Raw genomic sequence first — 22894 nt, forward strand, 5'->3', positions numbered from 1 at the left:
GTATGAACATGTGTAAAGTTAAATGTTAACTAGCACACTTGAATAACAAAAAAACAAACATTGTCTGCTGCAATTATTTAACTCGTTAAATATTAACACTTCAGCCTGTCGAGTAAACTATTCAGAACATTTTTATTTATTTTATTTTCAAAATTATTAGCTTTCAATGTTTACAAAATGGATGTTTCCTACTTGAGTTCCTTAAGTTACCAAGAACCAGATCTAACGCACTGCGGTTCCACTCGCAACACACCCACCCACCCACCTCACCTCAGGCATACAGGTGATTGCTCATGTTTGCTTGTGCCCCTTAGGGCTGTCCATGTGCTGCTTCTACAAATACATTGCTTGTATATCTTAATGCAAGGGGTGGGCAATATTTTTGCTGGCAGAAGGCGAATCCAGAATTTGCAGCATTTCTTTTTCTGCTCGCTGTGAAAAATTCAACCTTTGTGCATTTTCCACCGTTGCAGATTTTGCTAATATTTATATACCTTATTTGCTGGCGCATTGTCCATTTTCCCACACGAATGTGTTGCTGTGGAATCTTGCATGGGTGCAATAAATAGCCCCACAGAAGACGCTAAAGTGGACCACAGAAGAGAACTTCTGCTGCAGTGAAAAAAGGAATTTAGCACACCCCTGCCTAGTGGAGCGGGCTACAAACAACTCTTCATCTCCTTAGCCGCAGTCTAGAAAGCCCTTTAACCGTCACCTAGAGGAATTGTTCTCTGCAATCTGTGAAGAACCAGGAGTGAGACGTGAACACAGAAGACTTGTTTGTGGATACTAACTTTTATTGAAATAATAACCGGGTTTGGGAACGGCCTCACTGTCACTAATCTAGGAGGTATTTCCCTACCTCAACAAAAAACTAAGGGTCTGTCTGTTGTCAAGATGTCCAAAGCAAAAATGTCCTGTCTAAAATCTATCCTAGCCCTCTCGCTCTAAAAGTAACTATAAGGTGCTAAGATTCATGTCTAAAAGTTCTCAGATGTTCAAATTCAACAAAAGATATACATTCAACAAAAATCTCCAATAAACGGTGTACACTGTTCCAGGGGGATGACTCCCTTCCTCAAGTTTTACTTCATGAAGGTAAAAAGTTCAAAAAGAATAACCAGGTTCCTGTAGCCCAAGTGGATAACTCCCTCTGGGTGTTGTAGTTTACTCCCAGGGAAATTACTCCCTTCCCCAGGTTTTCTCCTAATGCAATGCAGTTCACAATCCTAAGTGTATGAATCTTCTTTTGGATTCCCTCTTTAGAATTTCTTAACTTGGATGCAGGTTCCAGACTCACAACAACTGGTACACTCCCCTGCCAGGTCTGTTGTACAGTTCTTTTCAAGAAGAGGTATTGCTTTTCCTTTGTTTTGTTTCTTCCTGCCAGGACTTTCAATTTCAACTTTATGGGGGCGAGTCCACTCTCCTGCCAGGACTTTCAACGCAATCGTCAACAGCTTTGGGAGTAAAGGGGTAATTAGCTTCACCAAGGTCCCCTTTCCACCTGGGGTACTTGTATTTTCTTTCCTCTTCGAAGTACTGGGACTATGAGGATTAGCCATGTAGCAAACTGTAGGGATTTCCCTCCCACTTGTGCTTAGGAGTACTTTCTCCCATACCCACTCAGTGCCCCAGCCTTTTAATATGGGCTCATCGGTGCTGGAATGGCTTCCATAGTTTCTCAGACACCCCCCCCCCCCATTCAGGTCCTACTTCATGTCTGCTCTCATGGGTTTGAACAATTCAGCTCTGCGGTTGATGTCATCTGGCGTGCTACCCCAGCTTCCCTTGCTGGCACTAAGATTCTTATCTGCTTCACGTCTCCAATGCCTGTGTGAGTGTGCTGCCAACACAAAAAACACCTTGCTTGCTCTCTGCTCATCAGCTTCACTAGCTTCCTCCTTTTCCTCCACACTTCTCTCGTGGATCCGTGCTTGTGTGTCCTGACAGCTTGGTTTACTCTGTGTAGGCTAGCCAGCCGGATCTCCCTGTGTTGCTCAGCTGTTCAATCTTTAAACTCCCACCCTGCGAAAGGAGAGTGGATCTCTCCAACTACTGGACTGCTAATTTTGCTTTCATTGAGTAATCTTCATTCTGGGTGCCCTCTTCCTCGTGTCAGTGTTTCAGTGGATTGGTTTCAACATATTGAAGTACATTGTCCGAATGCTTTGTGGGTTGCTGAGGGGGTCACAATCTGCCATCAACGCATGTAGAATGGGGGGGGGTATCCCTAAAAGGGAAAGGGGGAAACCATGGAGGCTCTGCACTGGAGCGAGACCCTACAGATGGGCCATCTTTCAGTCTGGATAACCTCCTCAGACGCAGTACAAATTCTGTTCGTAGATCACCCATCAGGACCAGCCAAAGCCTTTTTGCATCACCTTGATCTCTTCCTTTCTTTAGTCGGAAGTAAACATGGTGAGCTCCTTTGTCTAGGTGATTTTAACATCTGGCTGGATGATCAATCTGACATGGCTGCAAAGGAGCACATTCAGGGTCATTGCCTAGTGTTTCAATCAGGGCGGTTCTTGAGCCCCTTTAAAAGAGAAGGGGCTCAAGAACCGCCCTGATTGAAACACTGTCCATCTCCTGGTCAGACCATTTTGTCAGCGTGTTCCTATTCAATGAGTTGAATAGGGAAACATTTCCTCTGCGTGCCATGGGTGAGTCAACCTATCGTAGCACGAAAGACCTGGATAAATTGTCTGGGACTGTCCTAAAAAATAGCACTAGATGGGATCGATCCATCAGCAAATTGTGATATTTTCCTTGGAAATGGTGCAGCAATTATGGGAAATATTTGCAGCAGGGTTTCTCCACTTAAGGTAAGCAGCTGCAGAAAAACATCCTAACCTTGGTACTCATTAGGCCTGCGCTTAGTATTGAAAAAACGGAGAGCTATAGGACACAGATGGAGGAAACGTCGATCCCAAGATAGAGCTGCGAAGGTAAAAAAGGGTCCTGAACGATTATAAAGCTGCACTTTTTGGAGCAAAACCGGAGTATCTGCACACACATCCGTGGTGCAGGTAATCAATCCAGTTAACTTTTCTGTTATTTCCAAGTTTTGCTGACCTAAGTGTGCCACCCTTCCAATGGAGACGTCCTTAACACAAGCTAATATATTTAATCTGTTCTTTAAAAATAAAATCAAGGGCATCCAAGAACAAATTTGTGCTAAGCAAGATTTGTTTCCTTGCAGAGGTAAAGATTTGGCTACGGCCTCCGAGGGGGCTGATATTGATATTTGATTTGTATTGCGCTATACAGAAGTGTTTCAGAGCGCGACGAGGCAAGGGAGGTGAACAAGGGAGAACAAAAGCAACGACCTTACTAGGCCCAGTGAAATTGAGAATGCGCAAGTGCATGGGAGGGGGGGGAGAAGTGGAAAGTGCTGAGCAAAGGAATACAAATAAATAATAAAAAGCAACAAGCAGTGGTAGTGCAGCCAGCAAGTGGCAAGTTTTAGGTTTAAGGCAACAGACGGGGTGTGTTTGATAAGGGCAGAAAAAAAGGGGGATCTGTAGGGTTACATATACAGACCCCAGTGCAAGGGATTGACAGGAGGCAGTGCAGTGGGTGGCAGGGTGAGCAGGTACCTGGGCCCGAAAGTCAGAGGGTGACCAGGTGCATGATGCAGAGATAGAACAGATCAGCAGGGGAGAGTAGGAGCGAAGGCAGAAGCAAAGAGAAAGGACTTGAGGTGCTGCCGGAACCGGAGATGGTTCTTGTTAGTGAGTATTGTCCAGAATGGCTAATTTCCCTTACCTATGGAGTCCTTCAGCAGCTTTGCTGGATTTCTAGGGTTTCTTTTTTTCACCTGGTAAGAGTGAGCCTTTTTTCACACTCTTGCCTGTGTTTTGCTGTGTGTAACATTTTTTGTGTTCATAGACTGTGGAGCCTCACCTACTCCACAGGCATCATCTTTTTACTGTTACACAGCACCTTCAGTGCAGTGACACAGGGTTGTCTTTTCGACCTCCCAACTCAGACTCCATTTTCTGGGACTGACTACTGTCTCCCAGAACATGTAAAGTTGCCATTGACTTTGTCTCTTTAAATCCACAGACCAAGTACAAACTATCTTACATAGAGTACTGGAAGGGGTTAATACTTATCCCTTTTTGTCTGTTTCTCTTGGAGCACTGTTTCGCTCCTTTTTCATCAAGACTTGGCTGGTGGCAGTGGTAACTACCCTACTTTTCCTACCGCAGTTATCCTAAATTACCTTGGTAGTGGTTTAGGCTACCTTGGTAGCCTCAAACTTAAACCGGCTAGACCATAAATGTCTTTCTCGTCTTTTACTCTGCGTGCCAAACCAGGTTTGGTTCCTTTGTTCACTGTCCTTTCGCGGGCTTCTACACAGAAAGTCTGGGTTTCAGGATGTGAGGGAGGGGTTTTAGGACCCCTGTCTTGGGTTCCCTTGGTAACCCAAGTCACACTCCTGTTTGATTGGCTAGGTGACTGTCCTGCCAGGACAGCCACTCTGCTGTGTGATTGACAGCCAGGCTGTGTGAATGGGAGAAAACTGCATAAAAAGCAGGTCTCTGGGACTGGAAAGGCAGAGTCCCCACTGGAACGAAAGAACCGATGAGGAGCTGACAGAAGAGGACCCTTACAATGACTGAACCGCCCGGTGAAGCCCTGCTGCAGGTCCGAATCTTCAGACTCCAACGACAGAGAAGATCCTCCAGGATCTTCTTTCCCTGAGCTGGTGGGACCAACCAGTTCGCCCAAACTGCAAACCAGGTCTCCCTCCTGTGGTCGAATTTGCTGTACAGAGCTACAGTGAACCGGGTAGCCAGGAAGGTCGGACCCTGCTTGGGTTTTAAGGAGCGCACCTTTTATTTGTTGTTTTGCTCTGCTGCTGGTTTCTTCCCTGGGCAGTGCAGGACACTCCAGTCTTCCTACTTCATGCCAGTCCGACAGTCGCTTCAGGAACTGTGAGCCTGCAGGACCTGCCAGGAACGTCCGCCTCAGCTACAGCTCCTTCTCCATTTAAAGGTACTGTGCACACCCGATTTTTCGTTTCGTCCAGCCATGGTGAAGGTGTGTGAAACTTTTTGCCAATCCGAGGGCTTGTCCTTCTCTTCTCTTTAAACTAACTTTTCAGTTGACCAACTTCATCCGGAACTCTTGGCAAAGACTTAACCGCGAACTACCCTGAACTGTGTGATCTTGAGCAAAAGGCTTTTGTCCTATTGACTTTGGCCCTAAGCCTGTTTGATTTGATTCCATCACTATAATTCCTCTTTCTAGATGTCCCTGCTTACTTACCTGTTGGTGCTGCTCAATTCTAGCCTAACTTTGTTTTTGTTTTACCCTCCCTTTTTAAATTGCTGGAGTGCCATTTTACTCTCTTCATTTTGAGTTTAACTTGTCCAGAATCTGTTGGGAGTGGTGTGGTTTATTAAGTGATTTTTCAACTGCTTTACTTTAGTGAAATGTTTTACAACTGATGTATGAATAAATGTATATTCTTTTACTCAGAAACCTTGTGTCAGTGTTTGTTTGAATCATAGTAATTGCTGTCCTTTGTGTAACTATTGATACTACTCACTTGCTCTTGAGATAAGGCTGGCTGCTCAGCCATCGCCACCACTTTACTGTGTAGTACAGGCTTATACCAAAGGTGAATTTGTACTGTCACTTGTAGTCTTAATTGTGTGTGGTGTTCCCAAAGGGTACTGCATATAATTCTGCCTAACCGTTCTCCAAGTTTCAAAGTGGTAGGGAGACTGTTCCAGAGAGAGGCCCCATCCAAAGAGGGAGAGCTACCCCCAGCTCGTTCCTTTGAAAAATGACTGACCTTGAGGGAGTTAGAGGTGGAGGAGCGAAGGTATTTTGGATCCAGACACCAGAAAGCCTTGTGGACCATGCAAAGCATTTTTAATTTAATCCTTGCAGCCACTGGGAGCCAGTGGAGAGATTTCAGGGCTGGAGAGATACGATCCCAGTGCTTGAGGCCAGGGGCGCCTCCAAGGGGGGGGCCAAGGTGGGCCACGGCAACCCTTATAAAAGCACGGGCCCCCCCACCGGCCCATTCCTTTATATGTTTTGGTGTGCCACCCCAAGACTTCAAGTGTGGCCACCCCTATGAAAAATGTCTGGGGGCGCCACTGCTTGAGGCCAAGGACAACTCTCACAGTCCTGTTCTGGATAAGTTGCAAAGGGCGGAGAGTAGAAGCAGGTAGATTTAGAAAGATGCTGTTGCAGTAATCCAACTTAGCGAGAACCAGGGCTCGAGAGCAGTGAGCTTCTGGGGGAAGTAGAGGAAAGGCAGAATACCTCTGAGGGGATGCAGTCAGAAGTTTGACTTTTTAGAGCCATCAGATGTGGGTAGAGAAGGAAAGCATGGAGTCAAAGATGACCCTAAGGTTCTTGACCTCACAGGTGGGGGTAGGAGAAGGGCCAAGGGAGGCTGGCCAGAGAGTGATAGGAAAGGAGGGTGAGGGTGTGCCGATGAAGAGGATCTGTCTTTCTGGCGTTCAGGCAGAGATCGTTGGCAGCACACCAATCCTGAATGGCAGATAGGCAATCGGAAATGAGAGGAGAAGAGGTGGCTGAGGGACGCCTGAAAATGAGTTCATCAGCATAGCACTGAAAATATTGGAGCAGAAAACGGCAATGTGGTGGGCGAGAGTTGCCAGGTACTGGTTGAAAAGCCAGGGTGCGAAGTTGGACCCCTGGGAAACACCACAGGACAAAAGGTAGATAGATGAAAGGAAGGACCCAAGTTGGACCTGGGAGGGTCGATCAGAGGAAAAGTCAGCCAGGCCAGAGCCTGATCGGTGATACCCAGGTTGTCACAGGGACAGTTTAGCAGGATGGTATGGTTGACCGGGTCGATGGCAGAGAGGGATCGAGTAGGTTGAGGACAGAGGGGGTGTTGGAGTCAAGGTTGGAGAGCAGATCTTCACGGATGTTTAGGAGAGCAGTTTCCGTGCTTCTGGCAGCTCTAAAGCCAGACTGATGGCTTGTGGAGACGACCAACAGAATCAGAGTGAAGGTTAAGCTGTGAGATGGACCGCTTTTTCAAGCAGTTTGCCCAGAAAAGGAGTGATTGAGATTGGGCAATAGTTAGCCGGGCAAGAAGCGTCCGCTGTGGGTTTCTTGAAGAGGGTGCACAAGAGCACTTCAGAGGGGAGGGGAAGGTTCCTGGGGCGAAGGAGAGGTTGCAGAAATCAGCCAGGGCAGGAGCGAGGGTGTCAATGTGGTACTTGGTGGTTTTAGAAGAACAGGGAGGAACTTGTTTTGATGAGATGTTCATAGATCGGACTTGTCTAGAGACCTCGTCGGGGAGTAAAGAGGAAAGGATGAGAAAGAGGGAGGGGGTGGCTGTAGGAGGGCCAGAATTCACAGGAGGGGAAGGGGATAAGGGGGTGGACAGGATATCCTGGGTTTTTGAGATGACATGAGAGGCAAGGGCCGTGCAAAGGGCCTGGGAGGTAGACTGCAGCAGGGTTGGCCAGCTCCTTGCAGATTTCAGAGAGTTCGGCAGAGTGGTAAGATGCTGCAGAGACGCAGGCTTGGTAATGGGCTCCCTTCTTAGTGTGGACAGTCAGTATTGCCTTTGGAGGAGGCGACAGGCCAGTTTATCAGAGGATGAACAAGAAGCCCTCCATTCCTTCTCAGCCACCATACACTTACATTTAAGTGTAGCTAGGTCAGAGTCATACCAAGAATTGCACTTGGCTTTGGACTTAAAACAGATCCTCATGACAAGGGCAAGAGCATCAAGAGTATCGGAAATAGAAGAGTAGAGCATAGACAGGGCTGTGTCAGGATATGAGTCAGCTATAGGTGGAGCGGGGGAGAGAAGGTGGCGGCAAAAGCCTCAACTGACATGTTTCTCGGGCCAGATGTCTGAGACGGTAGGTGGCATTGTTGAGGTAGGCTTGGCCTGGCGGGGAAGAGAGGGAGAGATGAGATGAGAGGAGGGAGTGATTACTCCAGGAGAGAGGAGTGGTAAGAGGGATGGAGAGGGGGAGGTCGGAGGAAATCAAGACATCAAGTGTGTGACATGTAGACTGAGTCAGGCCAAAGGGGAGGATAGAAAGGGAGAAGGAATCAAATGTCACGGAAGAGAATAGAGGAGGAACAAGGAGAGGCTAGATGGATATTGAGGTCACGAAGGAGTTGAGTGGTTGAGGCCAGGAGGTAGGAGAAATTAGGTGATCTAACCAGGAGGCCGATAGATAGTATCCACGGTAAGAGAGTGGCTAGGAGAGCGAGAAAGCCTGCAGTTAAGGCATTCGAAAGAGGAGCATGTCTGCAATGGAAGATTAGGGCTGCACCACCTCTGGACCAGGTAGATCTGGGTGTGGAGAGGATCTTGTAGCCATCTGGGAGGAGAGTGTCAAAGTTTGAGACCGAGCTGGCCGTGAACCATGTCTCGGTAAGACCGAGGACATCGAGGTCAGGTTCTTCCAGGAGGTGGCAGATGTCAGAGGAGTGTGACAGTAGAGCGAGAGTTGAGAGTGGCAAGATGAAGAAGTTTGCCAGCCTTAAAGGCCTTCTGGGGAGGGTTACAAGTCAGAGGTAGGCCCTTTGGAGGTGAGGAAGGAGCCTCCGGTGGGGCAGAAGAGGAGGGAAGAGAGGTCAAGGTAGCCAAGAAGGGGGAGGAGGGGACAGCAGGAGATGAAAGTAAATTGATGAGGCATGGGAAGTGCCTATCAAAGAGGAGGAGATTGGCCTGAGGGCTTTGGACCATGATGGTGTCATTAGGGTAGACATTAATGATGACTTTAGAGCAGTTGAAAGGAGCCATGAGAACTTGCCAGTGGGTGGCACCATTAATGGGAGATGAGGAGACTGGACAGAGTACAGAGATCAGATGAAGAGTCCATAGATCTGGCGAAGGAACGACAGAGGATGTCAGTGAGGGTCTGTCTGGAGGAAGCGCTGGAATAGGTATCGGCGAAAGGGAGACCAGGGTAGGAGGCCAAGCTATCCTTTTTGAACTTCTTCCTTCCAGATTTAGTGAGAAGGGAAGTATAATCTATTGAAAAGCAGTTGGAGAACATGGGAGAAACAGGAAGTGCCATGGATGTGATAGCGAGAGAAAAGGAGAGGTGAAAGCAGGTTGGAGTGTAACAAAGAGAAGGGTGATGTCACTGGGCCAGCAAGTTACAGAGAAACAACACAAGCAAAGTGCAGAGCAAGTTGGCAAAATACAGTAAGATTTGAGATTTGAAATTGGGTTCAGAAACTAGCAAAGGGTGTAAAAGCGCAATGCAATTGAAAATGTAAACATGAGAGGAACTAGCAGAGGACAGAGAAAGTCAAGAGGGTAGGAGTGAGTCCAGAAGGAGGGAACTAACCCATAGTCAAGGAGGTGTGAATGTCATGGTCCTAGATTTCTTAGTGAGGTAGCAGTATCATGGCAGTTCAGGTGCTGGGGTGCAGAAAGACCCCAAGTAGCATCCTGGTAGCGGACAGGGGCCTTAGGAGTGGGCCTTGGAAGAAGGGGGCTGGCTAAAGCCTGCCGGTCCCCAGTTGGGCCTGCTGGCCAATCAGCAAGCAGCTGAAGGAGAGGCCCAGAGAGGCAGCCTCTGCATTGAAAATATGGCGGCGGCCATGTTTGAAATGGCCACGAAACGGCAAACAGGGCTTCCAAGTTGTAAATTGTCCAAAAAGCATTGCCCAAGCAAGGCAGTTCATACACCAATGTTGTACAGATGGAACGAGGGACTCATGCCGTGAAAAGGAGAAATTCCCAAAACCAAGATCTTGGATTAATATATTTTTTATTATTGCAGATTGTACATCAGATGTTGGTATAAAACATCCCCAATTGCACCCTCATACCTTCAGCATGCTTGTAGCTCCAGCAGGGCCCAACAGCCGCCAGGCTCCAGTGGTAGGGAGCAGCAGCTGATTGTAACACTGCACAAGGAGCTAGTAGCAACACGGATGGTGTCCCACAATCGAATTTTCTACGGTCTCAGGATACTACCAGACACTGCTAGACGGTTTGAAACCAACATATGGCCATATTTGTCCACTACCAGCGCAAGTGGCAAAGCGTGTAGCTCCAGAGATGACCTCATACCTGCCACAGTTTGTGAACAAGTCTTTACTCATTGGATCAGTACTTATAGAGTTAAAAAATAAAATAAATGGTTACGCCACTCATAAAATCCAATTTAGATCCAGACATCCTGCTCAATTATCGGCCTGGCAGGGAAAAATACTTGAAGATAGTGCAGTTACAGCAACATGTGGCAAAAGAAGGACTTTTGGATTCCTTTCAGTTTTCAGGCCAGCATTTGGCACAGAGACTGCGTTTTTGTTAGTTTGGGATGACCTCCTTAAAGGCAGATCGGGGGGAGCAGTCTGTACCAATTATGTCAGATCTTTCAGCCACCTTCGAAACAGACAGCGATTGAAAGGGTTTCGGCACAAGATCTCCATTGGTTTGAGTCTTTTTTAATAGGATGGCAGCAACAAGTCAAGCTGGGTGAGTGCGTGTCTGATCCCTTGGATCAGACGTGTGGGGTGCTGCAAGGGTCCTCCCTGTCCCCCCTGTTACTTAATCTGTACTTGCATCCTCTGATCGACATTCTGGAGGAAATGCAGGGTCAATTACCAATCATATGCTGATGACACCCAGGTGTGTTAATATTGGCAAGGTGGAAGACTGCTTCCAGAAAGTTGGGGCCTGACTACATGAGATTGATAAGTTAAATGACAATAATATGGAGGTGGTATTGTTTGGCCCCAAACCTCTTCTGGAAGAACGTAACTGTCCTCACACATTCCATCTCCTGGGCATGGACCCATCCTTTTGCCACCAAAATCAAGAACCTGGGGTGCATCTGGTCAGAGAACCCGAGCAGTGAGGCCCAAGTTAGTGTCATGGTGCAGTCAGTATTTAACATTTGACTCCTGCGTCAGGCTCTACCTTACATTCCCTTTGAAAAGCACGTAGCAGTGGTCGGAGCATTAGTTAACTCTCAACTCAACTATTGCAATAGCCAGCTTGCAGGGATCCCATCAACACAGTCCCAATGGCTCCAAAGGTCACAGAACACAGCGATGAGACTTTTGGTGGGGGCTAAGAAATCGGACCATATATCGGGCTCCCGCCGCTCACAATGTTGGTTATCGTGAGGGACAGAATGGATTTTAAAGTTTTGTCTTATGTTAAAATAATCTGGCCATGAAATACTTGGCAGATTGAATTCATGGGTATAAAGCAGCAAGCTCCCTCCACTCTGAGGACAAAATGATTCTATGTATCCCCCATCCAGTCGCGTCTCCATAGGAGACTGAAGCGTTGCGGTCTGTGGACTTAGTCTGGAATAGACTGTCTCTAGAAAATCGGGCAGTTAAATAATTGCATCTCTTTCATAAAGCATTAAAGACCAATTTGTTCAAATGAATTTTTGAGTTCAACCAGGGAAGTTTGACCTTTATTAGATTCCATGGGTTGCCTGTTGGTGGAAACATGATACCTTATAACATCTGCACCCAAATATGATTTGAGTTTGTCCGGTCTGCGCTATACAAATAAATCAAATGTATCATCTGATAATGCCTCACTCAACCCCTGAGGGTTGCCTACCACCATGTGATCCTCGCTCAAATGGCCGCCACGCGGTCAGGAACAAGTAGCAGCCACCATTTCCATGTGACATGAGACGCCACCCCCAGTAAAGGAGGGATTACATTGGATTTATCGCATATCCTGGTCATGTTTAATATGACTTTTCCAATACTGCAGTTTGTCACTATGCATCACTGCATCGTCTGCTATGGGTGTTTTAGGTCATCTTTCACGTGTTACACTTAAGACTTTCGATCATTTAGTCATGCCCAATTAAATACTTTAAATTGAATGAATTGCTCAGATCACTGGAAATCAATATTCTTTGTTTTGTATTTCATAGGTGACATTCTTGGCCCCTCTGTTGATGGCCTACAGAGACTAATTCAAATGCCCTATGGATGTGGTGAACAAAATATGATCCGTATCTGTCCCAGCGTCTTTGTCCTGAAATATTTAAATGCCTCTGGCCAGATAGATCCTGCTATGAGGGAAAAGGCCATCAATTACTTGAAGGATGGTTAGTAAGTAGTCCTATGTGCGACTATCTTTATAGACCTAAATTAACCTTGGTAGTACTGTCATTAAAAAATGGAAATGTATTTGATATAGTGTGTGGTTTGTCTTTTGTTTTCTTCTTTTGTAGGTTACCAGGCAGAACTGGCTTACCTAAGGGAGGATGGGTCTTTCAGTGCCTTTGGAATGAGGGATTCTTCTGGAAGCACTTGGTAAATCTAGATCTTCATTAATCTTTTCATCCTACTTCCTGAATACTTTGGCTATGTTCACATAACATTTCTGACATATGCTTCAGCATAAACGGCAAAGGTGTTCCATTCTAGGCATTCACTTTGGCTTCATAGTCTCCTCTCTGACCCCTTTTGATCTATGCACAATACCAGGAGTCCACACACATTTCAACAGCAGTCTTTTTTCACTTGCCAATTGCACCAGCAGACCATTCAATGATCTGTGAATCGAAGCACTTTACACTATTGACCAATTCTGTGAAACCAGATACTTTAACATAGTCATATTCTGCTGTCTCATTTACATGAATCCGTTAATAAAATAAGTCTTCAGATTCATTTCAATACAGGCGGTTTCAATGTGATTTTAAAAGGCACATTCATGTGTGGGTTTTGCTGATGTTTGAGTGTTTAGTTCTCTATCTAGCATCTGCAAGATGATTATCCTTGCATGTGCAGCTGTGTAGAACCTCCATTGTAAAATAAGATGTGGAGGACAGACAATTGAGGCAGTGCATGTAAACGGGGTGCTCGTAACAATGAACTTTGAAGACACTAGTGTACATTTTAAATGAAATGTAGAGCCGGCTTCATGCTGCATTGTTTATTATATCTGGATGCTTTAAAGTTTCAAACCAAATATGGTTGACTGATTCTAAATTCAGAAAATAACATTTTGAGGCACCACCTTATGCTGATTAGGTGTTCCTCTGGTACATGCTGCTTGGCCAAAACTGCAAATCCTAACTGGGCTCTGGTTGAAGTGGTGTTTGAGAAGAGGTTCTGTAGTTATGGAATACTAAACCGATATTCCCTGTTAGAATGAGTCAAGGTATTTACTGGGTGTATGCTACACATTCAAAATGTGTAATTTGGTGACTAATATGTTATGCAGCAGTAAAATATTAGATCTGAAATCTCCCCCAAAACCTGATTTGCAGTGAGACAAAATATATGAAGCATCATAAAGATCAAAGTTGGAGAAATGTGTCAATAAAAGATGACTTGTTGGGGCACACAGCTGTGATGTAGTAACATTCACTTTCTTTTTTTGCAATCAATTCAACCTGTAACAGTACAAATATACATAAGTAATCAATTTGAGCAATGCACAAAAGGAAAAAAGAATAATTCATATCTTGATTACCTAAGAATAAAGAAAAAAACAGAAATCCTACACAAACTAACCAGAAGAAATTAACCTAAAAAAGGCACTTTCTAGTTGATATTACACTTCATGCTCAATTAGTATTTAATCTAAAAAAACAACCGCATTTACATTGTGTGGTTGATCCTGTGTCACTAATTCCACATGTGGTCGATTGATAAAAAGTAATCGTGTGTAAACTTAAACACTTTCCCTTAACTGCCTCAAGGCTTCACACGTTAACAGCAAAGGCTTAGTTGTTTCTGTTTCACATCTCTTCACAAACCTCAAAATACAGCCTCTTCTTTAACCAGGCCATAGCTCCAGTGTTTCGTCTGTCCGTATCCGGTTTAAGCAGCATCTCAGGAAGGTGGAGCGAACTACTCCAATAGAATGAAGTGATGGGTATGGAGCCAAGATACCTTGTTTTTTGTGATCTCCTTTTAGGTGAGCTAGGGAGGGTTATGCATGAAATTCCATCACTATATTACCCCAATCCGCTATACATGGAGCCTTCTTAACTTCTTAGCTGGGTTGCCTGTAAGATCTAACACAGAACACCCCGTCTCTGCCAATAGCAATAGGGCGAGCCTCTTTATTTTGGACAAAGCTGAGTCCGGCGAGCTCACATGCTTCACTGAAATCCAGTATCGGAGAATCTGATTCCTATAAAATTATATGTAGCTCCAAAAGGCTCTAGCCTTCAATTAATTACTGCCCACCGATTATCATTTGAATGCAGCATGGAGGATGGAAGACTAAGGACTCTTCTCCAGATCAAGGCTTCTAAATGAGGCAAATAATCTATCGGGGCTGGATCATATATTTCAATCCTATAAAGTAACTTGGGGACAATCTTGCCCTCCAAAAAATGCCGACAGGGCAGCAGAGAAAACTTGCCAAATTTAGAATCTACACTGTACAATTGGTTCGCTAGCTTAACAGCCTTGGTGTGGAGCCATAAGCCAATAGAAGTAAGAGGGTCTAGAATTTATCATGAAGCCAAGATAAAGAAAAGTCAGTCTTCTCCACTGACCCTGCTTGAACATGCCACTTGAATGGAACTAGTTTCCGAGTGCTCGATAGCTGCATTTCATTTCTTTTTGCAGAGTTGATAGACAATGAATTGGCATTGACAAAGGGAGAGAAGCCATTCAAACACGTTGAAGACCGATCAGGGTGATTATCAAAGATTAGATGGTCATTTGCATAACCCATCTATAGAGGTCTTACATTAGATAGTTTTGGGATTGCAGGCTGCAAATATTGGTCTAAATCTGCCATGTACAATTTATGAAGGCAGGGCGCTAGTATGCATCGCTGCCTCACGCCTCTATAGTTTTTTTTTTTTGGGTGCGACAATATGCCTTGATTTAGGCTAATTTGTATAGAGAAGTGGTTATGGACCTTGACTATCAATCTCAGAAGACCAGGGGGAATATCCTATTGCTGCAGCTTGCGCCACAGCAACGCACGGTCCCCCACATCGAATGCTGCGTCAACGTCAATCAAGGCAAAGTATACTTCGATACTCCCCTCTGACCAAGGCTGACACTGAATGCACTTAGGTAGCATGCCATTGAGTTGAGTGCCCATCCCCTTCCTGGACCCCGTTTGCCATTTAGATATTAAGTTTTGGCTACTGGCCCAATATTCCAGGTGTTTTTACAGGAGACAGGGTAAGATTTTGGAGTCTGCGTCAAGGATGGCAATCGGACAGTAATTCCTTGGATTCCCTCTCTCGCCTGCCCCTATATTTAGGTATGATGTGGACACTATCCAAAGTCAAAGGAAATTGCTCAAATTTCAGGATATCTGAAAATAGAATATAAAGGATTTCCGCCCATAACAACTGGTTTATTTTAAAGAGGCAGTTTGAAAGGCCATTAGGGTCTGGGGCCAGCGAGTTACTGATTCTCCCAATTATATCTGTACTTTTTGGAATGTCCAAGGCAAATGTCAAAGTAGGCATCATAAGCGGCAGCCTTAGTCATCCCAGAAGGGGCTAGATTTTGGGGCGGGGCATAGTTTTTCAAAGTGTTGCAGCCAGGCCTCCCCCTGCTACAGCATTCACCAGCCTACCCACTTGGATATTTCCTGTAGCATTAATCAGGGTACAAAAGGACTTTGAATTACTGTGGGCCAATGCAGATAACATTGTTTCAGAGTCCAGTTGAAGGCAATGATCTCTAGATGACTGGATCCAATTTCGGGACCCCTGATATTCTTTCTTGATGACATTGACATTCAAGCACATGTGTACACTTCTGCCTATGTCTGAGAGGAACACTGCCATCTCTTGGATCTTCCTTCTATTAAAAATAGGAACATGTACATGTGACAGGTTAGATGCAGGAGACTGACAACGAGAGATGGTTGAAAGTGTTTCACTTTATTAAAAGTAAAGAAAATTCCTCACCTAGCCCTATTGCTACTATGAAGTTAACATTTTCCGTAAAATAAAAGGTACTAGTCGGAATGTCTTATGCAAATCAGAACCTGTCCTCTGTCCAGACTAATGCTGTGGTAGTAACTGGTCCTACGACTAATTATGGAAAACAAAACTCAACCTAGAGAAGTGTCCTTTACTCCCCTTCTTCGGTTTGTGTTGACTGGTGCACGACCCCTTCCCAAAGTATCTATTGAAATGTTTGAGTTCTCAGGTTTTTGCCTGCTTGTACAGTTCACAACCCACAAGTTCTTTAGTTTGTAATATTAAAAAAGCAAACTCCTGCACCCCATCCAAAGTATAGATTAACTGCAACAGTTAAAAAACAAATTCCTTTGGTCGACTATTTGCATTTGTAAGCTCCAAGAGTCCAAATTATGCTCTCTTCACCCCTCCAGGGTGTGTCTCAGCTTTTTTCAGGTGATAGGTTTTTGGGGTCCAGCAAGGACTGGCAGACTCTAATTGAATTACTTTGGTTTGTTCTCCTGTTTAGACCTTTGGCCAGTTTTTCCCTTCTTTTGATACCCTCACAGGGATTTCTAATTCTTTCAGCTTTCTAGTAGCCCCTCTTAAGGTGGCAATTTCATATTCTTCCCCTTTGGGTGTTTTGTTTGTTTTCCGGTTTCTGCTAGCCCCTTCTGGGGTATGGGTTTTTATTTGTCCTCTTTGGTTATTTCCTTTTAAGTTCAGCTTTGTCCTAACCCCTCGCAGGGTACTAAATCCTTGTTCACCCCCTTTGGGTTTGTCTTTTTCTATCGGGTCTCTGATAACCCCACTGGGGTCTTTGGTTACCCTCCTCAACTTTCTATCAGTTTCGTTCCATTTCAATTGCTTGGATCGCATCTGAACCATTGTTGTAAGTTTGTTGCTGTTCCCAGTCTGGTCAGGTGTTGTAATTTGAGTGCTCCTGGGTGCTGCGTCTCCGGCAATTCAATCTCTCTCAACTGGAGACCTTGGAGCTGGGGACTCTGTCCTCTTGGGCTCAGCGGTGTTCAGCGGGCTGTCCACCCACAACGTATGGGACTTGGTCCCACCTGCAGACTCTACAGACTCCACGCTTCAGCCTAGGCTCCGGCTCTGTGCAGCTTTGCTCAGACTGGCACTCTCCCAGCCACAGCTTGGCTTTCCAGGGACAACTCCTCCCCAGGTAGTGGTCTCTGCCCATTTTGTCATTTCCCAATGACGAGACGCAACACCCTTAGTCCTGTGGTTCAGGCCTCGAGGAGGGATCAGCAGCACAGTTAAAGGTTCCACTAAATTAGCAGTCCCCATAAAATCTGAAAACACTTCAGGCACTGGTACTAGGGGAGATGGGTAGACTTGTTTACTGGGGTGGGGGACCTTGTCTCCTAATGGAGGGAGGGGACAACCCCCAGTGAGATCCTGCTTGCCCTGTGCCCTAGGGAGTGTTTTGCGTAGCAAGCTCCCCTCCGTAGTGTCAAAGGGGGTGGCTCCCCCTCGAAAAGACAGGACGAATTCCCTGGATTAGTCAAAATGTTCAGGATTGATTTCGATCCATTTTGTTCAATGGAAGGGGCATGGTGGGAGTTGAATGGTAGGAGTACAGCCTTTCCAGCAGAATCTACTCGTTACCCAGTTCTTACTAGTTTGCATGCCAAATCTTTTAGGCATGTTGGTCAAGTACAAGAAATTGTGGGACGATTGAACTAACTTTTCATGGATGAAATGACACATTTTGTAGCAGAGCCTAATTTCATGGAGACAGTTACTTAATTTAAAATGACCAGTTTTTGAGATCTGAAATTCTTTTTTTTGTAATGTTTTTTTTTTAATTGTGCACTTTGGCTTTATATAGTATTTTTGATATAGTTGCATGCATTGAATTCATTTCTTTTTGACTTTATTAAACTGATAATTAATACCAATACATATTCCAGGTTTAAAATACCTGGGTCTCCTTCCTAGACATGGGTTCACCATTTTGTACAGTGATAAGTGTCTTCTTTAGACTCTTACACCATGCATGTTCTCATATATTAACTGTAAAGATTGGGACCATACTTACTGCCAAAATGGTCCAGCTAGCATGCTATATGATTTTGCGTAATGCCAACTTGATTTCCTCCAAAATGTCCACATTGTGGATTAGCTAGTCCATTATGGGCTTGTTAATTAAAAATTTCACTCGCATTAAATAACTAAGATATGTTAAGATATGTTTTATACTGTCTTGAGAGGTGAGTCACTTCAATTGGTGCTAACTTCATATCCGAGTTTTCCATTGATCACTGAAAGACTCAAATTTGACCAATTGCAATGAAGGATTTACCCCCAAAAAGGCTGATTGGTGGGCTGCTAACTGAATACGTTGTAGTTCTTTGCTTAACTAAAGTCTCTGATCGTGTACCTGCTGGATACAGCCTTTAGAGTGGCCCTGTCCTCTCCCTTACTTCCCCATGACCTATTTGGTTGATGCAATGGTGGGACTAACCTGCTGCTCCGGCCCTAGTGCTTGCAATTTATGAAGGGCAGTTTTTGTAAGTTGCGTCTCGGCCCATTTTTGTTGCGAGAAGGCTGAATGTGCCACCACAACTATGGGAGATCTGCAGGAAATCCACTAGAGGAGCTCCTTGAAAACAGAGCTGTATTTTGGAGTCTAGGACTTTGTTGCTAAGAAAAGGAAGTATGACACAATTTCATCATAGCACAATATCTAAGGGAATCGATAGTCAGAAAAGGCGAGCCGGCGACCGAGGCATACACATTTATACAAGCCGAAATGTTTATGGCGGCCCCTTTCAATTTATGGGCAATGCCCTACTCCAAGGCGCTAAGAGATCGAGGGGAGGTTGACCCGGTGGGTTCCACAGTACGAGCATCATCCAAACTTATGGACAGAGTGGGGTGCCACAAGCCATACTGGCCACATACCCCGCTATGGCATCACCCAAAGCTCGAACCCACTCTAGACATGACCCTTCAGAAAAGATGGGACCCAGGGAAAGAAATGCACCTGGGAGACCTTTACCCTGATGGGAAGTTGGCATTCTTGAAGACTATCCAGGCGTAAAGTGGGTACTGGGCTAGTCACGTCACTACAGTGCTAAAGGCAGCATGTAAGAAGCGATGGCCATCCTTCCCGGAAGCCCCATCCACTCACCAATTCCTGACCGATATCATGACACCCGAGGGCTTCAAAGAAGGAATTTCCACTCTCTATAATGCTGCCCAACGGCACACCCCCTCCAAGAACGCTATGAAGGCCAAATGGGAAAGACCTCGGGATCACCATCGAAGACACCCAATGTGCAAAATACTGCCAATTCACCAAATCAATCTCCATATGCACAAACTTCAGACTAATCCAATTCAAGATATTGAATCGCCTACATATCACGCCTAAAAGAAATTGCCAAATTCGACCCCACGACTTAATCAGAATGCCCTAAATGCCAGACCCAAAGGGCAAACTCTTTCCACATGTACTGGGACTGTCCCCTGATTAAGAAGTTCTCTGGTGAGGTAGCCGAGACGGTAAGTGACCTTGTAGGGCTCAGAATTCCAGCAACTCCATTAAAATACTTACTCGAGACATCGGGAAGGTATCGATTAAAACACCTCGCATGGTTGCAGTCAAAGGGGTGGTCGCTATAAGGTGCATCTTTAGGGCCTGGAAGGCAAGGACCCCTCCCACTCGGCAAGCCTGGATGAGAGACTTAATACATGTGCAGGAAACAGAAGAAATATATGTTCAAAATGTGGTGCCTACCTGCAGACCTAAAGATATTTGGGCCCCACTGAGGAGATATCTGAGGACATCCCCCGACACTTGAGGAGATGAATCGTCCAGCTCGGCCAATGACCCAGCTAACGGAACTACGTGAATATCCCAGGGACCAAGCCTAGAACGCGAAAACAGTCACCCACACGTATAATGCAAAGCTTACCCGAACTTGATATATAGCCTGTTGTATATTATGAATGTGTACAGTCAACACTAGTTGGACATATGTGATGCACCTGTCAAATCTTAAAATAAGGTTTTTTAAAAAAAAAGGCGAGCCAGGAGTCTAAACAAGATTTTATTTAGCCACTCTGTGCACAACACTACTTCATAGGAAACAAAAGGCAGCCATCTTACTGAAAGCGCATCAACACCCACAAAGGTACCACCTGGATTTGCTGCATGGCGTTCTTCACTGTTGGCAAAAGGAGTTGTCCAATGTCTAGGAACCCTTCTCAAACATCACCTGAAAACCCTTGAAATGTCTTTACCCCAGACATCAATCTTTGAATGATTTGACCTGAAAGCCCAGTTATTTATGACAGATTACCCAGTTTCTGAATTTTAAACTTTAGGTTAGGGAGAATTCTCATCAATGGCTGATTTCCCTTACCTAATGAGTCCCTCAGCAGCTTTGCTGGATTTCTAGGGTTTATTTTCTTTTCACCTTGTAAGAGTGAGAGCCTTTTTCCCACTCTTACATGTGTTTTGCTGTGTGTATTTCTACTGTTTGTGTGATCTTGGGCAATGGAGCCTCACCTACTCCATAGCATAATTTCTTCATGTGTGTTACACTGCACCTTCAGTGCAGTGACACAGGGTTGTCTTTGAGACTTCCCACTGACTCCATTTTCTGGGGCTGACTACTGTCCCCCAGAAAAGATAGTTGTGATTAACTTTGATAGTCACTTGTAACCACAGACCCAGTACAACCCATCTTACATGGAGTATTGGGAAGGGTTAATTCTTATCCCTTTTTGTCTGTGCCTCTTGGAGCATTGTTTTGCTCTCTTTACACTAACACTTGGCTGGTGGCAGTGGTATCTACCCTATTTTTTTTACCACGGTTATCTTAACCATGGTATTGTTTTAGGCTATTATATTAGCCTCAAACATAAACCCGCTTGACCATATTTATTTTATTACAGTTCCGGCTGGGTTTATTCACCGTTTCTTTTTGGAAATGTCTTTCTCGTGTTTTACTCTGCGCGCCAAACCAGGTTTGGTCCCTTTGTTTGCCGTCTTTTCACGGGCTTCTGCACAGAAGCCCTCCTCAAGGCGCCTGAAAGTCTGGGTAGGCAGGATGTGAGGGAGGGGTCTTGGGACCCCTGCCATGGGTTCCCTTGGTAACCCAAGTCGCACTCCTGCTTGATTGGCTGGGTGGCTGTCCTTGCCAGGACAGCCACCCTGCTGTGTGATTGACAGCCAGGCTGTATGAATGGGGGGGAAAACTGCATACAAAGCAGGTCTCTGGGACTGGAAGAGCAGAGTCGTCACGAACGAAAGAACCAATGAGGAGCTGATGGAAGAGGATCCCTACAACGACTGAACCGCCTGGTGAAGCCCTGCTGCAGGTCCGAATCTACAGAATCCGACGACAGAGAAGATCCTCCAGAAAACTTCTTCCCTTGAGCTGGTGGGACCAACCAGTTCACCAAAACTGCAAGCCGGGACTCTTCCTCTGGTCGAAATTCGCTGTACAGAGCTACAGTGGGTCGGATAGCCATAAAGGTTGGACCCTGCTTGGGTTTTAAGGAGCACACCTTTTATTAGTTGCTTTGCTCTGCTGCTGGTTTCTTCCCTGGGTAGTGCAGGACCCTCCAGTCTTCCTACTTCTGATCAGTCCGACAGTTGCTTCAGGAACCGTGAGCCTGCAGGAACTTCAAGGAATGTCCGCCTCAGCTACAGCTTACTCTGTTTTAAGGTACTGTGCAAATACGGTTGCTCGTTTCGTTTAACCGCGGTGAAAGTGTTTGAAATCTTTCTCCAAACTGAGGGCTTGTCCTTCTCTTCTCTTTGAACTAACTTTTCTACCAACCAACCTCGTCTGGCATCCATGGCACAAACTTTACTGCGAACTACCCTGAACTGTGTGATCTTGAGCAAAAGACTTTTGACCCATTCACTTTGGCCCTAAACCTTTTCTACTTGATTCCATCATTGTAGTCTCTTGTTCAATTGCCCTGAGTACTTAACTGTTGGTGTGATTCAATTTCTGTTAACTTTCTTTCCCTCCCTTTTAAATTGCTGGAGTGCCATTTTGCTCCCACTTCATTGTGTGAGCTTGACTTGTCTGGAACCTATTGGGAGTTGTGTGGTGTATTGAGAGTGTGATTTTTAAACTGCTTATAATAGTGAAATGTTATACAACTGAAGAGTGAAATAAATGTATATTTTTTTGCTTGAAAACCTTGAGTCAGTGTTTGCCTGAATCGTAGTAATTGCTGTCCTTTGTGTAACTATTTGATACTGCTCACTTACTCTTGAGATAAGTCTGGCTGCTCAGCCACTGCTACCACTTTAACTGTGTAGTACAGGATTGTACCAAAGGTGAATTTGTACTGTCACTTGTAGTCTTAATTGTGTGTGGTGTTCCCAAAGGGTACTGCATGTAATTCTGCCTAACAAAACTCCTTTCCTAACGGAGTACATTTCTTCAGTTCAAATATCCGTTGTTTGGCTGTTACTGATATTTATTTTTGAAAATTCAGTTTTATTAAAGTTTTTAAGGTCATGACATCAGTAAAACAATAGGAACATTGGTGAACATAGAACATCCATCGCAACCTTCCCCTCCCAACCCTCCCTCCCCTCTCCCATTCCCCACCCCTCCACACCATGGATCTCTGGATAACAATATTGTCGGCGGGACCCAACACGGGTTTCTGTGGCACATTACTTGCAAAACGCTCAAAACGCAGTGCCCTCCAGTTAAAGATCGGATCCTCTTCCCCAACGGGCCCCCACAGTCTCCAGGAGGGAGTGTCCCGAGGGCAGTGCTCGGACCCAACAAACAATCGTACAATGTTCATGTTGCTCAGAACGTTCTACCATATTTGTCAAAGAAGGGGAGCCATAGGGCCTCGATATTGGTCTTAGATTCATCGATCAGATGGGTCAAAAACTCCATGTCATATATAGCTCTTAATTTGGAGACACATTCCTTTTTCTCCGGGGGGGGGGGCGGGTGACTACCATTTCTGGGCCCAACAGGATCTAGCGGCTACTAGCAAGACCTGTACCATATGAT

The 22894-nt window shown here is 45.3% G+C and overlaps 1 protein-coding gene across 1 annotated transcript in view; it reads left to right on the top strand.

The window, feature by feature from the left end:
* The window catches only part of LOC138453422 (CD109 antigen-like), an 812557-nt gene that overhangs the window by 559835 nt on the left and 229828 nt on the right, over positions 1–22894 (top strand). Inside the window, exons 22-23 of the mRNA XM_069606255.1 lie at positions 11898–12074; positions 12201–12282. Of these exons, the coding sequence (XP_069462356.1) occupies positions 11898–12074; positions 12201–12282 (259 nt within the window). The remainder of the gene's footprint in view (positions 1–11897; positions 12075–12200; positions 12283–22894) is intronic.

This window comes from Ambystoma mexicanum, chromosome 4p (genome assembly GCF_040938575.1).
Source record: "Ambystoma mexicanum isolate Mex_15411 chromosome 4p, UKY_AmexF1_1, whole genome shotgun sequence".
NCBI lineage: Eukaryota > Metazoa > Chordata > Amphibia > Caudata > Ambystomatidae > Ambystoma > Ambystoma mexicanum.